The 12720-nt window shown below is 38.7% G+C and overlaps 1 protein-coding gene across 6 annotated transcripts in view; it reads left to right on the top strand.

Annotated features, from left to right (window-relative positions):
* ak7b (adenylate kinase 7b) overlaps positions 1 to 12720 on the top strand; it is a 98866-nt gene that overhangs the window by 64706 nt on the left and 21440 nt on the right. For 5 of the 6 annotated variants that reach the window (XR_015852837.1, XM_088354058.1, XM_088354062.1 and 2 more), the window contains 3 exons: positions 9544 to 9693; positions 11951 to 12079; positions 12580 to 12691. Coding sequence is in view for 5 of the 6 variants with exons in the window: in XM_088354058.1 (XP_088210184.1) it covers positions 9544 to 9693; positions 11951 to 12079; positions 12580 to 12691 (391 nt within the window). In the remaining variant the exon portion in view is untranslated. The remainder of the gene's footprint in view (positions 1 to 9543; positions 9694 to 11950; positions 12080 to 12579; positions 12692 to 12720) is intronic. The other variant, XM_088354059.1, reaches the window with a different exon arrangement.

The following is a 12720-nucleotide window of genomic DNA, read 5'->3' on the forward strand; positions in this document are numbered from 1 at the left end:
ATGTGCGCCGCTAGCAAAGTGTTGGGTGGGTGTAGCTAGCCCAAATATTAGCGCAAGCTAGCTGTAAACACTGTCGGCAATGCTAACTTCTTCATAGTAAAAAAATTTGGTAACGGCTATATTTTGACGAATTCATATTTACAATTTATGCTAAAGGCCTCATGTTGATGAGTTATGCTAATGGATACATGCTAAAAAGTGATGCCAACGGCTAAATGCTAACTGTTTCATTCTAAAAAATTTTGGTGGTGGCTATATTTTAACAAATTCATATTTACCGTATTTTCCGCACTATAAGGCGCACCTAAAAGCCTTTATTTTTTTCAAAAGCTGACCATGCGCCTTATAATACAGTGCGCCTTATTTATGGATCAATTTTAAAATTGCAAAGTTTTCCAACTAACCCCGAACGCCAAGTAGTACGCGGTGTATGCTGGGATTTATTTACCGGCGTTTCATTGGCTAACCAATGTGTCAATCATCATTTGAATCGATCACTATTGGCTAAAGTTATTCGGAGGTCAAGGGGCGGATCCTTTTTATCATTTACAGGCTGGCATTGGCTCAAACGGCAACCAAAGCCTGCAATTGGCCGAAAAAGATGTGTCTATCATCAGTTGAATCGATCACGATTGGCTAAAGTTATTCGGAGGTCAAGAGGCGGATCCTTTTTATCATTTACAGGCTGCCATTGGCTTAAACGGCGAAACAAAGCCTGCAATTGGCCGAAAAAGATGAATGCGTATAGCATGTGACATTATAGAGAAAATATTTTTTTCTATTCTGTATTTGTAAATATTGTATTCTCCTGGATTTACTACCCTCACGGATATAAGCATTGCCTGCACATTATTATGAACACAACGACTTCGGTGAGCTTACTCTGGGTTTTATATTGTCCCTGTATCTTGTTTCAGACTGAACTCGATGTTTCTGTGATAAGCGGTGCAGATAATGGATGGAATGGAGTGTCTATTTTTAAATTAAACTCAATTCCAAGTGTTTATTGTCATATGCACAGTAAAGTTGCGAGCGAAAAGGAAAATACATACTAAGGAATGTTAGCATTTCTTAAATCCCAAGACTTTAACCTTCCGAATGATGGAACGATGCATTTGAGTGACATCTTACGGACACCGCATCCGCACGTGTTCTCGACACGTATTTGCGTCTTTGCAAGCTTTCAGAATGTTAAGGGGGTAATAAGTTGGACTGAACTATCTGACTGTTATGTCCACGTTCCCATTGTAGCGCCTTATAATCCGGTGCGTCTTATGTATGTCAAAAATAGGACCAAAAACTATTTTTTCGGGGTGCGCCGTCTTATAGTGCGGAAAATACGGTACAAATTATTCTAATGGCCTCGTGTTATTGAGTTATGCTAACAGATACGTGCTAAAAAGTGATGCTAAAGGCTAAATGCTAACTGCTTCATGCTAAAAAAATTATGCTAATTGCCACATGCTAACGAATTAGCAAAATGAATGGGCTCAATGGTTTCCGGATGGGCCAATTCAAATCGAACGGCCCATTCTATTTGAACATGTATATTTTAAAAGTTTTTAAAGTGTAATAACAGTGTTATTACTATTTTTTAAACATGAATGTGAATTTTGGACCTCCACAAGGCATATCCTTGTTGTTAACGATTATGGGCCCATCCAAAATGAACTTGCCATTCCGGAGTCCCCCCCACAGAACCAAGTAAAAAAATGACAGAAACATCTCTCTGCGTTAAAAAATTTATGTTAACTCATAATGCTAACAACCGGGGTTATATATACATGTCGGGATCATCTTCCAGATAAATCACAACTCTTACAATTGCGTCGGGAATTGTCTAGTTATATCTATCTTCTTCCGCCGAAATTTAACGGGGATCTCCTCCCAGAGCTTTTGGAGCAACCCAAGGATTCATGTACCAAAAATTCCGGCCCCACCGGGACTCTTGTGGGTTGTCTTTTGACAGCGATACTTGCGGGGCCCCGGAAGCGAAAAAAAGTCCCCATCCGCTCTAATGTATTTTGAGAGTCTCCCATCTGGAATACATGGGCCCATTCAATATAATGGGCCCATGTATTACCCCACAGAACCAAGTTAAAAATTACAAATACATCTCTGTCCAGGGTGGCTTGAGGGGACCCGACCCACATGACCTTTAACCATAGGTAAATAGTGAATTCCAAAGAGTGTATGCTAGGGAGAGGATGCTAACAGCTATGTGCGCCGCTAGCAAAGTATTAGGCTAGCGTAGTCAGCCCAAATATTAGCGCAAGCTAGCTGTTAACACTGTTGGTGAGTAGTTGAGTATTAGCGATGAGAGGTTGATGTTAGCTTACTCATGTTAGCATTAAAAACTGTTGGTGATTAGTTGGGCTGGCTGTGCCAGTATTAGTGCAAGCTAGCTTCAAACACTGTCGGCAATGGGTTGGGCTGGCATAGCCAGCCCAAGTATTAGCGCAAGCTAGCTGTCGGCAATGCCTACTTCTTCATAGTAAACATTTTTGGTCATGGCTATATTTTAACGACTTCATATTTACAAATTATGATAATGGGTTCATGTTAATGACTTATGCTAATAGATACATGCTAAAATTTGATGTTAAGGGCTAAATGCTAACTTTTTCATGCTAAAAAATGTTGGTAATGGCAATATTTTAATGACTTCATATTTACAAACTATGCTAATGGGTACATGTTGATGAGTTATGCTAATGGATACATGCTAAAAAGTGATGCTAATGGTTGAAAGCTAACTGCTTCATGCTAAAAAATTATGCTAATGGGCACATGCTAACGAATCAGCAAAATGAATGGGCTCAATGGATTCCGGATGGGCCAACTCAAATCGAACGGCCCATTCTATTTGAACATGTATATTTTAAAAGTTTTTAAAGTATAATAACAGTGTTATTACTATGTTTTTACCATGAATGTGAGTTTTAGACCTCCATAAAGCATATCCTTGTTGCCAACGATTATGGGCCCATCCGAAATGAACTTGCCAGTACCGGGGGAGGGGTTGGGGGTGGGGGGCGGAGTCCCCCCACAGAACCAAGATAAAAATTACAAATACATCTCTCTGAGTTAAAAACTTTATGCTAACTCATAATGCTAATAACTCAACGCTACTGGTTCTCTACCAACATCTGCCAGATCAATCACAACTCTTAAAATTGCCGCGGGAATTGTCTAGTATATACTTAAAATCCCGCTGAATAAAACTTTAACTCGCTTCTCCTTCCAGGTTTTTTAGAGTACCATGATGGATTATACATCAAAAATTCCAACTCGACCAGGAGTAGCGTACTATCTTCTGGGTTACCGATATCTGTCATCACGACGACATAACTGACGATTTAAAAACCCAGAATTTCCCATTCATTTTGAATGACACCATCTCAAATCATCTTTCCAATACCGGGGGGTTGTGGGGGGGCAGAGTTTTACCACAGAACCAACTAAAAATGTACAAATACAGCTTTCCCAGTTAATAAATTTATGTTTTATCCCGGGATCATCTTCCAGATCAATCTTTCAATTGCCGCGGGAATTGTCTAGTTATGTCTATCTTCTTCCGCCGAATTTTGACGGGCCTCTCCTCCCAGACCTTTTGGAGTAGCCCAACGATTCATATGTTCTTGGTTACCGATATCCGTCACCACCACTCACGGGGCCCCGGGGACCAAAGAAAGTCCCCATCCGGAATAATGGGTTTTGAGAATCTCGATTCTGGAATACATGGGCCCATTCATTTCTATGGGTAGTCATACATACGTGTATATATACAGACCAAAGACTAGTATTAGATTCCATTGAAATTCTCTGATATCAGCTTCTTGACTTGATAAAGTAAAGTTGTTATGTTTATTTCTCTCTTCCTCTAGTTCTCTTCCACTCTCTCTTTTGTTCTCTTTTTTTCTCCCTCTCTCTCTCCAAGAGCTCTACAATTAAATGTGACATGACTGGGCTCTTTTTTTTCATTCTTTATTTTTGTTTTCTGTATTTCTTCCTCGCTTTCTTTTTTTTCTTTCGTTCTTTCTCTCTCTCTCTCTCTCTCTCTCTCTCTGCCTCTCTCTCTGCATCTCTCTCTGCCTCTTTCACTCCCAATCTCACTCTCACCCTCATTCTCTCCTTTATATATGCAATAATTAACCCGGTAATAACATAGTAACAACAAGGTAAGTAATACAAGATATGTTTTAATTGTGTTAAATAAAGTATCTTGACGCCTGAAAAAAAATTGGAGACCCCTGCATCAGAGGTTTGTTCAAAAATAGGCTCCGTCAACCACTATAACATCATGCAGTTAGAAAAAGAATTACCACATCACAATGACCCATCACTGCTGAGTTTTTTCAGAACCTTTCCGTGGGCTACTCCTATGTTCTTAGGGGATGACGAGGTGCTCTCAAGCATCAAATTGGGGACCCCTGCTGTAGAATAATATCATGGACACAAAAATGGAAATGACCCTCGTCTTGTGTGAGGGTCGCCAAGGGCAAGGGTTAAGGTTAGGGACCCATTTTGGATTTGAAATGCATGCAAAAAACACATTAGTTTATTTATCAAAAGCTTCTTGACTTTATAAAGTAGAGTAAATAAAATCTCAACATTAGAATTCACGAATTGAAATGGTTACATTTATATTGTTAGGGATGGTTTTGACCCGGTTCTAAAAGCAATGTTATTGAACACTAACCTCCACCATAATTCATTATTTTAGTTAAAATTATTGAAACGAAAAAATATCTACCAGATGTGTTACCAATGCCCTCTCAATAGGTCAGATAACAGAAAAAAGTGTTTTATTTGTTTATACCAATATCTTGAGGAGGTGGCACGGCAGGTAAGTGGTTAGCACGTCCGTATCACAGTTCTGAGGTTTGGGGTTCAAATCTAGCGAGCAGACTTCCTGTTTCCCCCAGGCACTTCTGTTTCTTCCCACATTCCCAGAAATATGCTTGTCAGATCCATTGTTCAGTACAAATTGTCACTATGTGTGAATGAGGAAGTGAGATGTCTGTTATTGAGTGCCCTGCAACTGGCTGGCAACCAGTTCAGGATGCCCAATGCCCGGAGATGGCTTGGATGGGCTCCAGCACCTCCCTGACCCCCCTCGGGATAAGCTGTTCAGATAATGGGTGCATGGATTATCTTGGAGTTCATTTTAACATTTTTTCAGTTTTTTATTTTTTTTTAAGTTCTGTGTTTCAAAGTATGAGATTCATGGTTACATAGTTTTCTTTGCTGAGGATAAGGAATGTGCGCATGCTGTTAGCTGTTTTTTTTATTTTTATTTTTTTATTATTATTTAGCCAATTGTTAATGCTAGTTTGGATTTGTAGCTATTAATGGCCTAGGACAGGGATGTCAAACTCAATTGCACAAGTGGCCAAAATTCAAAATACACTTAAGGTCGCAGGCCAACCAGGATAAAGATTTTTTGAACACACTTAAACTGAATGTTTTTGGAACATAAATATGAATAAAAACAGACAAAAATATTAAATTTAAACTTTAAATCACTTATACAGTATGTATTCTTTTGCTCTAAATTTAAATATCTTGTCAAATTATACAACTTAGAACTTAACTTAAACAACTTAACATTAAAATAACATTCAAATTCCTGGTTTTGCGGGCTGGATATGATTACACGGCGGGCCGGGAGTTTGACACATGTTGCCTAAGATGTCACTCGCACTGAATGAATAAAAATCAACACTAAGAGTTCCAGGAATTTTCCCACCCATACAGAATGATCAGCGGACAGCCAAAAGGCTGGGTTATTTAAAACCTACAACTCATACAGCCCATTTTGTCACCATTGTTCTGTAAATGCAGGAAGACAGAGTTATTCAAATGGAATGTGGTGGGTGTGGTGTTCATAGTTAAATAAAGAGCTCGTGCACAGGGTCAAGGGTGAAACTAATCCAGTAAGATGCCAAAAATACTACAAACGTACGTACATTTTTATAAGAAAATTAATACAAAAGTAAATATTTGAATTAAGTGCTTCAAAACCGGTACCTAATGTATTATTTTGTCTTAATTCTGATAAGAAAATAAGGCGCTATAGACATACTACAATAATATTACTGCAGTAATACTAAGATACAAAAATACTATTACAAAAAAAAATCAACTACAGTAATAGTAAAAATATTAATATGAGCGCTAGTCTTAGAATCAAGAGGTCTCAGGTTTGATTCCCGGCTCCTATGTCGAAATCTCCTTGGGCAAAACACTGACTCCCTAATGCCCCCGATAAGCAGGTATTTGCCTTGCATGGCTGACGCTGCAATCGGTTTGTTAGTGTGTGGAAAAGGGAAAGTGTGAAGCACATTGTAAAGTGCTTTGGGGGGTCTTTATTGACTTGAAAAGCGCTATATAAATGCAGAACATTTACATCTACATTTATTTATTGCTACAAAGATACTAGTATGGAAATATTTTTAAATAGTTCTACAGAAATACTACAGAAATATCACTACAGTAACACAATATTACAAAATATTTTGACATAAATATTTAAGAAACAAAATGCTACAAAAATATTACGACAGAAATACTACAAAAGCACTACAGACGTTCCCTTACTTCCGAAAATTCAACTTAAAAACGACGAACATTTTTTTCGGGATTTCGAGAAATATCGGGACATTGATAGATTTTGTATTGTGCACCTTTTTCCAAGTACAGGACAGTACTGTAGTATTTCTTTCCGCCGCTAACAGCCCTGTTAGAGCTCACCTATTATCCGGCTTCCTCTTCCTGTCACGGTCCCAGTTCTTGTGTAAACATACTGCACTGTAAATTTTACATTTTTATTATTTAATATCTATTGCATCCATTCAATATGGCTGGTGTGAAGTGTAAAGAACAGGCGAGCCGTTTTATTTGAAATGAAAGCGGAATAAGGAAGCTTGATATGGTTGAGAACATGGTTAATCGCTTTTTTTCGGCCACTTCCAACTTCACTTTATTTAATTTTATTTTATACAGCATATTATTTTATCAGTAGTTTATTTTTCAGTACAAAACCATACAGATTACCTATACCAGCCTTAAACATACTTATATAAACCTTAAACATACATTCCATACAAAATGTAGCACTGAAGCAGCTTACGAACAAATTCAATTCACGAACTATCATAAACGCATCTTGTTCGTAAGTAGGGGAGCCTCTGTACAGTAATACTACGAAAATACCACAAAAATACAACTAGAGCAATACTACAAAAATACGGGTTGGTTACGCTCCCACCAAACATTCGCTTCTTCACATTAACATAATAAGGTTAATTACTAAGTTGTTCATACTAGAGTTTGCCTCATTTGCAGATCAATGGTACAACTAATCAAGTCAGTTGGCTTTCCTTTGGCTATTCTATGTAGAAAAGACAAATGCTGGGCTGTGCTACTTCTAATGTTATAGGGCATACTTACTGTCAGAAAAAAGGACTCAAGACACCAAAAATAGAAGAATTTTTTTTTCATGGCTAAAAAGCCTAGATAGATAGATAGATAGATCACGTGATTGAAGTCCCCAGAGATTAATAGGATGGCCTCAGGGTGCTGTGTTTGTAGTTTAGCAACAGCGGAGTTGATGACGTCACATGCTAGGCCAAAAGTACGACGTCCCTGCAGCAGATGGAAATATTTGTGTTTACATACCCAGGGTTACACCACCTCGTGTTCACGCAGATAGCGAGTCCGTCTCCGTCTCCTCTCCTTTCCTCAGGCCTTTGTGTCATACCCCCTAACAGCGCTGAAGTAGCTCCACGTTAGCGTCTGGGATGCTAGACGTGAGCCATGTTTCCGTAAAACACAGCAAACTGCACTCCCTGTACGCTTTGATGTTTTTCACCAGCACAGCCATTTTGTCGGTCTTATTAAGAGAGAGTTCTCATTTCCCATGATTACGGACGGTATTGAAGGCTTATATCGCCGCTAGCCACTTAGCCTTCACCTTAGCTCCGGCTCTGCAGCCACGATCGGTAAAGGGGGAATCACACCGGCACGAGAATTCTTCAGGGCAAGGAGTTGATTCCTCGAATAAACACATTTTTGTGCGTTAAAACCCATAACTATAGGATAGAAAGTAATCCAAAGTGTAGTTGTCAAACGGGATGAAAAACACTGAAGATAGAAGCAAACAATAAAAACAGTAAATCACAAAAGAGCGAAATAGCACAGAGCTGCTGAAGAGGCTGCTGAAGAGGCTGCTGAAGAGGCTGCTGAAAAGGCTGCTGAAGAGGCTGCTGAAGAGGCTGCAGAAGAGGCTGCTGAAGAGGCTGCTGAAGATGCTGCTGCTCGCGGCGGCGCCTTTGATGTTACGAACACCGTCAACAAAAAATAAGGGGGAAAAAAGGTGATGTAAAATTGTTTTTAGCATAATTTGCAGTTGATTCAACTTACGGGTCGCCAACGAGCCACTAACATAGGCAGGTTACCAAAAGCTTACAAAGGCGACGGTTTACCTCTCAGGCCAGGGGTCTCCAATGTGTTTCTACTACGTGTTTCTCCAACGTGTTGCCCGCAGGCACCAGAGTGCTTCCAAAGGACAGTTGAGGTACACACGGACCTTTTCTGAAAATCGCTTACCAGATGCTGGGTCATTGTGGTATTCTAGTAAAACTTGGTGGGTCTATTTAACCCTACATTTCAGGGGTGGCGAAAGAGTTTGACACAAAGAGACAAAATTTTTAACTGTGAGAGTCAAAGAGCCACACCACACACTGACCTGCCGTGTTGATTTCAATGAAAGTGTCCACACTCACTACACACAAAAAAACTGAACATGAAACAAGGCAAAGAGCCGCAGTATATAGAAAATATGATGAGGCAAAGAGCCGCATCCTTATTTGCCAAATGCCGCATGCGGCTCTAGAGCCACGTGTTCACCACCCCTGCCTTATTTAATAAATAAACCTTGTGATAACTTAGTAGAAACATAGTAATGACATAAAAGGTTTTCATTTTAGAAATTCAATTGAATTCCAGTTCATGAGCTTCATTGACAATATGTTTTTTCAAGTATTGAAAAATATTTTTAAGCAACCAATCAAAAGAGAAGAATGAAAATATGTATATGTGTACTAAGCAAATTTATTTTGTCATCTTTTTATTGATTTATTTTGCAGAAAATACAACAACCTAAATTCAAATTTATGGGTTTTATAATCCGATTGGGCAAAAAGTTTGCCCCTCAATCTATCCAGCTAATATGCTCTTTTAGAAATGTATATCAAATTGGGTGCCCTTTGCGCTAATTAGGAAGAAGAAGTAACTTGATGCTTGAAAAAGCTTGGAGACCCCTATCATAGGGTTTATCTTAAAAAGTGTTTAATGTCCCTGGTAAAGTACAGTAAAATTAACATGTAAATAAACGTAAGACAGAAGATGCACATATTCTGGTTTATGCCTGTGGTCCTTAGGGGGAAAACTGTGGGTGGGTGGATGGATGGCTAAAAATCTGTTGGTTTCTCCAATATTTTGAAGTGCTTTTAATCTTGCCTCTCACATTCTTCCAAGATAACGGAAATTGATTTATTGCACGTCAACCTTTGCATGGAGGCGGTTCATCTCAAGGAACTCTTTTCCATACCCTGGTTGTGTGAGTTTGGTCTGGTGGAGAACATAGAATTCGTGGTGGAAGAGTATCGCCAGACCAGGGGACTGCTGGTATGTATTGAATACACAACATTTGAAGATATTACAGTGGATGTCAGGGGTCTCTTTTTAAGCGTAGAGCTGCAGTTTGCGACTCATTACCGCAAAGGGTATCCACTTTCATACGTTTCTAAAATGATAACTTTTCCTGTACTGCCTACTATATTGTCACTGAGATATTATCAGGTTAATTATTGGAAGTAGAAAGAAGAGAGAAAAAAATAAGGAAAAACAGAAAGACAGAAAAAAGCGAGAGGGAGCAAGAGAGAGAGTAAGAAAAGAGAGAAAAAAAGGAGAAATAAATGAATGAATAAAGAAAGAGTGGGGGAGAGGAATAAAGATAGTAATTGAGGAAGATAATAAAATGAAAGAGAAAGAGAGTTTTACTTTAAGTTGACGTAACCACCTCTTGAGTTCGAATAATCTATTCATAGATATTGGCTTACATACGATCAACAAAATCCAGGTACCACTTTCACAGAGATGTTTGCTTAAATCTGATCTTCAACATCTGTATTACACTTTAGCAGAGATGCACTGCGCATTTTCGTCAAAATTTGCTGCATAAGCCTACGAAACTCTCAGAGACACTAAATTCCTTTATCCAATACAGAAGTGTCTGAACGTGTTTTGGTAAGAGCTCTTTTTCTCTCCAAAAAGACTAATCTTTGACCGGTACTTCTTAGTCTTTGAAACGGAGGCGTCAAAGGCGGAGATTCAATTCTTGAATTCCCAAACGAGTTGAACATCTCAATAAGATCAAATTTTCCACGAAATACTGTTAAACCAGGTCCGGAAGACCTGTTTGGTTACGGACACACCAAGATCGACATGGCTGGCACTGCAACTTTTCTATGCGCTATGGCACTCGAACACTTCCATCTTTATCTTTTCAAGTGTCTGGCAAGGGTGCCACCCTCCTCGGTTTTGACCTGTTCTGCTCTCTGGGCTTTTCCATCACGAAACTCATGAGTGCCACTAGGGTGGAGCTTTTTTTTCATGTATTCTTTTATCTTACCACCAAAAACTACACAGCAGAAGTTTCAGTCATGTAAGTTGATATTTACAGGTAGCTCAATCACTGTATACATTTAAATTAGCGCACATTAAGCCAGTTACACACACAAAATAATGATGACTCAGGTAGATAATACACACAAAGAGAAAAACTAAGTCCTTTATTAGAGTCTCTTTACAGCTGTCTGAAATAGTTGCCGGTGTTTTTCAGCAATTTGCAGCAGATGCTGCACATCAGTTTCATCTTTTGTGATATGACCACAGTATTCCTGATTCAGTGCCACACCTCATTCTGCAAGATCATTGACCACATTGATTTCCTGAACAGTTTCCAAAGCTTGTTTGAAGTCATCCCGTGATTCCCATTCCTGTGGTTCAACATCAAGATAGCCAACAGGAAGGTCCATGATTTTGAAGAAAGTGCTAGATCTAGAGGACACAAAGTAACAGTGTCTAAATCTACAGATATCATCTTTTGAAAATGTTCAGCAGTTTCATCTATGTTGTCCTTATTTTTCATTGCAGCCACCATGAGTTGTTTTTTTGATACACTGACTTGATTGTCAAACAAAGCAAGTGTAACCATTTCTGGTGTTGGATACCACAGGTGATTGGATAATTTCTTAAGGGCAGCTTTAGAAATCGCAGCATTTATGTTTGAATATTCCACTAAAGACTTTAAAAGCTGCAAATAAGTGTGAGGGGCACTTGCTGAAAGAGGTGCCATGATCCAGGCCTTCACGTAGATCCTTACTGTGAAGACACACACGCCAAGGAGTGCTTGTTCTCCCCTTCTAGTCAAACGGAACTGGGATCGAAACATCCATATTTTTAAAGAATAAATCTGATATGTCATGACTTGTTCCTGGTTAATCATCTTCCGAACTGTGAAATGAAATGAAATGAAACTACTACTGCTTCGTGATAATTGAACTGACTCATTCGCAATTCTTTGCTCAGATTCAGATTCTAGGCGTCGATTCAAGGTCTTTTCTTGTTTTTATTTAAGGTATTTTTTGACCAACAAAAACCCTTTGTCTTCTGGAATTGTCATAATGTTGAGCATTAGCATGAGCAATGTCGAACAAGTCATAAAGTTCTTCTTTGAACTCACTTTCCTTGGCTTTTTGTGTTGCTGCTTGTCCTCCTTTGTTGCAATTTGTTTTTATAATTTGTATGTTTTAAATGTGGGTATCCCTTTAAGTCAATGATTTACAATAACAAATATCCCGCCCTTTTTTGGTACTTCTAGCCTATTCGGATGTGTATTTTGGGTCCTCCAGCAGTGGGGAAAACCAGTGTGTCCAAAGATATATGTGACTCCTACAAGCTCCATCACATCAAACTGAAGGAGACAATATCTGAGACCATCTTGAACCTGGTTAGTTTTGCTGCTTTGTTCAACAAAATTCACTTTTTAAAGGGACAGTGTGTAATATTTGACCATTTGGTGTCACTGTGTTGTCTCGTGGAAACAAAAACAAATGCTAACAGACGCAATGGAAAAATACAAGCCACAGAGACACAAAGTGACAGAACTGCACCATTTTGTTCTCTATTTTTTGATAAGACTTTTGTGAGGTTTTTAGTTCTTTGGGTACCCGTAGCAGCAAGACTATACATGAGTAGAACAATAATTTTTTGGGGACCTTCGACTGTTTCAAATGTTTATATGATATCTTATGTATTTTTGCATTTAATTGAAATCAATAGATTATTTAAATGAATTAAGTATTTCACCCCGTTTCACCTCTAGGATGAGGTAAATGATACACACTGTCCCTTCAATAAAGGAAATTGTTTGAGTGTATTCTTTTCCTGACAATAAGGCATTTTGAAATGTAGTCTAAATCAGCCTTCCTTTACCGTCCTCTCATCCAGGAATATATGTTAAGTAACCTTCCTTCAGATGCAGACAATGAAGACTCAGTATCAATGACTGAAGCCCAGGAATTGCTAAATATTTTAAAGGACAGTGTGGAGCAAAATGGAGGTACAGATTTACAGATTTGAAGTCACAAA

The sequence above is a fragment of the Urocampus carinirostris genome, chromosome 15 (genome assembly GCF_059441175.1).
Source record: "Urocampus carinirostris isolate Australia breed hairy pipefish chromosome 15, RoL_Ucar_1.0, whole genome shotgun sequence".
NCBI lineage: Eukaryota > Metazoa > Chordata > Actinopteri > Syngnathiformes > Syngnathidae > Urocampus > Urocampus carinirostris.